Source organism: Octopus bimaculoides, chromosome 30 (assembly GCF_046866305.1).
Source record: "Octopus bimaculoides isolate indiv1 chromosome 30, ASM4686630v1, whole genome shotgun sequence".
In the NCBI taxonomy this organism is placed as follows: Eukaryota; Metazoa; Mollusca; class Cephalopoda; order Octopoda; family Octopodidae; genus Octopus; species Octopus bimaculoides.
In genome coordinates this window covers 9,749,514-9,754,270 of record NC_142957.1, presented here as the reverse complement: position 1 = coordinate 9,754,270, position 4,757 = coordinate 9,749,514, and the positions used below count along the sequence as shown (strand labels likewise).

At 34.9% G+C, this 4,757-nt stretch overlaps 1 protein-coding gene across 2 annotated transcripts in view; it reads left to right on the top strand.

Annotated features, from left to right (window-relative positions):
- Nucleotides 1-1,986: 1,986 nt before the first annotated feature.
- Nucleotides 1,987-4,757, top strand: part of LOC106877333 (docking protein 5) — a 25,034-nt gene continuing 22,263 nt past the window's right edge. Inside the window, exon 1 of one of the 2 annotated variants that reach the window (XM_089346406.1) lies at nucleotides 1,987-2,187. In XM_089346406.1, the coding sequence (XP_089202532.1) occupies nucleotides 2,137-2,187 (51 nt within the window). In that variant the 5' untranslated portion in view covers nucleotides 1,987-2,136. The remainder of the gene's footprint in view (nucleotides 2,188-4,757) is intronic. The other variant, XM_089346405.1, reaches the window with a different exon arrangement.

The following is a 4,757-nucleotide window of genomic DNA, read 5'->3' as shown; positions in this document are numbered from 1 at the left end:
GCATGTACGCTCTTACACATTGATTGGTATGTTTTGTCCAACCCACTATCCGGCAGCGTCCAATTCTCTAAAGGTTTTTTTTTCTTTTTTTTTTTTCAAATGAATCAAGTCATAACCTTATCCATCTATTGTTTTCATAATCGGTCATAATGTCTTACGTTTTAGATGATTCCCATGCTTTCCCTGATGAGAAGGTTACAATTTTAATATCAAAGATCCCTATGGATCACACAGGTTGTAATCCTTTGAAACATATGTAGGAATAAAGTATGCAATTATAACATGCGTTTTCTCCAATCCTTAAATTCTTAAATATACTCAAATAACCAAAATTTCAAGGAGTTCCTGCCTTAAAAACAGGAACTAAACCACAGTTATTTTGTGTTCTTTGCTACATTGGTTTCTATTAACCCATTTATTCTATCAGAAGAATTTTTATTCATTAAGATAGAAGAAATACACATAATTATATATATATATATATATATCTGTTAAAGTCTGTCATACCGGCCATGATGAAATACCACAAGGTATAGAAAATATGAAATGCCTTTATATATTTATATATTTAATCCTTTATATTGAACACTCAATATTTCATCTATTCAATAAGACATATTCCATATATTCAATAAGACATTCAATACTTTATTTCATAGTACCATCCATTTTTATTTTATATTATATATTGTATATTATATTATATATTGTATATTATATTATATATTGTATATTCCATATTCTATATCCCACATTGGTTTTGCAGGAATATAAATAAAACATAAAAAACAGAAGTGTTGGAACTCTTTTAAACAAAATAATATATTCCTCTATACACAATCATACAACCCCCCCCCTTTTTTGTATTTATTTTTACTCGCATATATATATATATATACACATACACACATGTTTGTATATATGTGTGTGTGTGTGTGTGTGTATTTTTCTCCTTCTCAGAACTTCCCATTAAAGCGACACACACAAGAGAACAACACAGCGGGGAGGCGTACGACATGGCAAGGAAAAGTTTTGACTTGAGGAGAAGAAAGTTTTTTTTTTCTCAGCAACGTCGACACGTCCACCGCCGCCGCCGCCGCCGCCGCCGCCAACTCTCTCTTTCAACCACCAACAATAATAACTACACCATGAGAAGACCCCCCACCCCTCCTTACACACACACACACAAACCTAACAACAACAAAAAAACCTATTTCTTTCATTATAGTATCTCTCTAGTTCTTATTTTTCTGACAAATCTGTTTATCTGTCTATTTATATATTTCTCTTTCATTTTACTTATATATATATCCCTTTCATTTTTACTTACCATTGTCTATCTATCTATCTATCTATCTATCTATCTAATCTATCTATATATCTATCTATCTATCTATCTATCTATCTATCTATCTATCTAATCTATCTATATATCTATTTATCTACCTATCTATCTATCTATCTGTCTATCTATCTATCTATCTATCTATCTATCTATCTATCTATCTATCTATCTATTTATATACCTATCTATCTATCTATCTATCTATCTATCTATCTATCTATCTATCTATCCATCTATCTCTCTATCTATCTATCTATCTATCTATCTATCTATCTATCTATCTATCTATCTACCTATCTATCTATCACGTTATCTAATACTCTCACTGTTTCACTTTACCTTCCACTATCACTCTTTCACTTTGCTCACTAATATCTGTCTTTCCCTTTCACCTACCCCTATTTATCTAGCTATCTTTCACTTCACCCACTACTATCTATCTATCACTGAAATTACTAATATTTATCTTTTACTTCACCCTCTCTCTCTCTCTCTCTCTCTCTCTCTCTCTCTCTCTCTCTCTCTCTCTCTCTCTCTCTCTCTCTCTCTTTCTTTCACTTTACCTACCACTATCTGTCTTTCACTTTACCTACCACTATCTGTCTTTCACTTTACCTACCACTATCTGTCTTTCACTATACCTACCACTACTTTTTCTCTGCCCGTTTCTCCCTCTCACGATTCTTTTTATCTTCCTATTCCACCCGTGCACTAAGGTTTCAAACATTTCTAGATAGATCTTGTCGTCTCTTAGGTTGTTTCTTGTCTTCTTTCTTCTTCTTCCTCACGGCATGGATATTGTGAAAGAAGGTTTTGTAAAAATCAAAAGCCAGAGAGCCGGAGTAAGTCACTTCTTTTATTTTTCTTCTTCTGGGCTTTTATCTTTTTCTCTATGATCACTCGCTCTCATTTCGATCCCCTATAACCCAAGTTAATAATTCGTAATCTTCACAATGATTATTTCTAACAATTAACATAAGGGTACACTTCGAAAAACGGAAAGAGAAGAGTATTGTCGGGTAGATTTTCATCGATGTAGTAGATCGACTCCGGAGGAACGAAAATCAAAATAGCCCTCGCTGGGATTTTGAACTGAGAACGTCAGGTACAGTAACTTATTTGTCCGACGTTTTATCATGATAATATTAGATAGAGCAAGACTGTATTTTCAGAAAGGGCCGTAGGCATGGTTGATTAACTCGACCCCTGCATTTAACTTGTATTTTTGTGCCCCACCATCACCACCACCACCGCTACACACACACACACACACAAAAAATCAAAGTCAACCTCTTATAATAATAGTTTCTACTACGGGAACAAGGCCCAAATTTCGTAGGTGGTGGAGGTATTAGCCGTATGCATCAACCCCAGTGTTTCACTTGTACTGTATTTTATTGACAGTAAAAGGAAAAAAAGACTAAGTCGACCTCGGTGGAATTTGAACTCAGAACGTAACGGAATGGAAAGACATACGGCAAAGCATTTTCCCGATGTTTTGCCATCCTTTCTATTATAGGCACAAGGCCTGAAATTTTTTTTTTTTTTTTTTTAGCGTGGAGGGGTGTGTGCTAGTCAATTGCATCGACCCAGTGCTCGACTTAACTTATCGGGGGATGAAAGGCAAAGTCGACCTCAGCGGAATTTGAACCTCAGAACGTAAACACGGACGAAATGTCGCTAAGCATTTTGTCCGGCGCGCTAACCATTCTTTCGGCTCGCTGCCTTCGACTTCGTAATAACAATAATTGAAACGTTTTAGCATTGGCAGAAGGAGGAAACATTTTAGAGCTGGGGTACAGTTAAACCAATCTCAGTCAGGTACTTGTTTTGTCTGTCCCAGAAGGACAAAAATCTGTTAAATTTTGATACTTTATTCCACGCAAAAAAATCCGAGGGTTTTTTTTTTTTCTTAGTGAAAATCGTGCGGGTGGAAAGTACCAAAATTTACCCACCCGAAAATCAGAGTCAAGCCCAACATGAAGCCTCGACCTTATTTCAACGTGTCTGGCTGAAAACATTATTTACTTTTTAAAGTTCTTGTTTGTATTGGGGCTTTTCGTCGTTTCGGGGTGATAAATTAAAGTACCAGTCGAATACTGCGGGTGATATAACGATACTTCTATGTTGCACTCTAAAATGTGAAGTGGATTAAACAGAACACAAAGTAATCTTCAATACCACCCCCATCTCAATGGCCCGTTCGCTATAAGTTTTTCGGCTTTGAACCTCTGTATTTTGGGGCTAAAGGACGGGTGGAAGGTACATAATCAGTAGAACCTCGTCAAACGAAACTCCCTTTGTGTTGTGAAATTTAGGTGTGTCCCTGTATGTTCTGAGTCTTGATTCCGTCGAGGTCAGCTTGGGTCCATATGATCCAGTTAGGGCTGTTGCTATAGGTTTTGGTGTTATTTAACCTCAAATCAATCCTGACTGAGTAGAACTTTGATCAAACCTTTCCTGCTATGGTCATCCTGTCGATTTTATAAACAGTGCATTTCCAGGACTATTAACCAAGTAACGTGCTTCCGTTTTTAAGGTGCTAGAGCAGGGGTTTTCAAACTTTTTGACTTGTGGACCCCTTTATATTTCAGGCTTTACCTTATAAACGCTTATGAAATTCATACATAAATATTTGCTTAAAATAACATATATTTTTACATTTATTTATTTAACAGTATTTAAGAAATAGGTTTATTATCAATTAAAAGATTTCAATTAAAAAACATATAAAATCAAATTGCCCATAAAAAGTGTTTGCTGTCCACGGACCCCCTGTCTTGTCCTTGCGGACCACAGTTTGAAAACCCATGTGCTAGAGTGTTGGGATTTTCTCCCAGTATCCTAAGTTTCAAAGTGTTTAGTTAAAAATAATAATAATTAACTAAAAAATCTGTGCATGAGATGGAATAGATCCTAGTGTTATTAGGAGAGGAATTTGATTGCTTTTACACGTCCTCGAGTGGGTCTGTTGTTTTCTTTAGAGATCACAGAGCGTCCAATGAAAACATTGTACTTAATTATATATCATTTATAATCTTGACTTCAAATCACACCAGGTCGCTATTATCTTTCATTCTTCCAGGGTCGATACACTAAGGACATGTTAAGGTACTGAATTGAATACAATTCGAGTGTCTTTTTGCGTATGAAAAATTACTGTAATTGTTATTGTGAGGCTAACTTTTCCTCTCATCCCACCGGGGTCAATAAAATAAGTTCCAGTCAATTATTGTGTGTGTGTGTGATGAGTATATAGGAACAAATTATCGGTAATTTTTCAGATTATATTTCAGATTATAAATATAATAATATTATATTTATCTTATGATATTTACTTTATATTATACTCATTTATTGTGCTTTTAATTATTAATTTTTCTATATGTGATAGTGGATTTTCATCGATGAG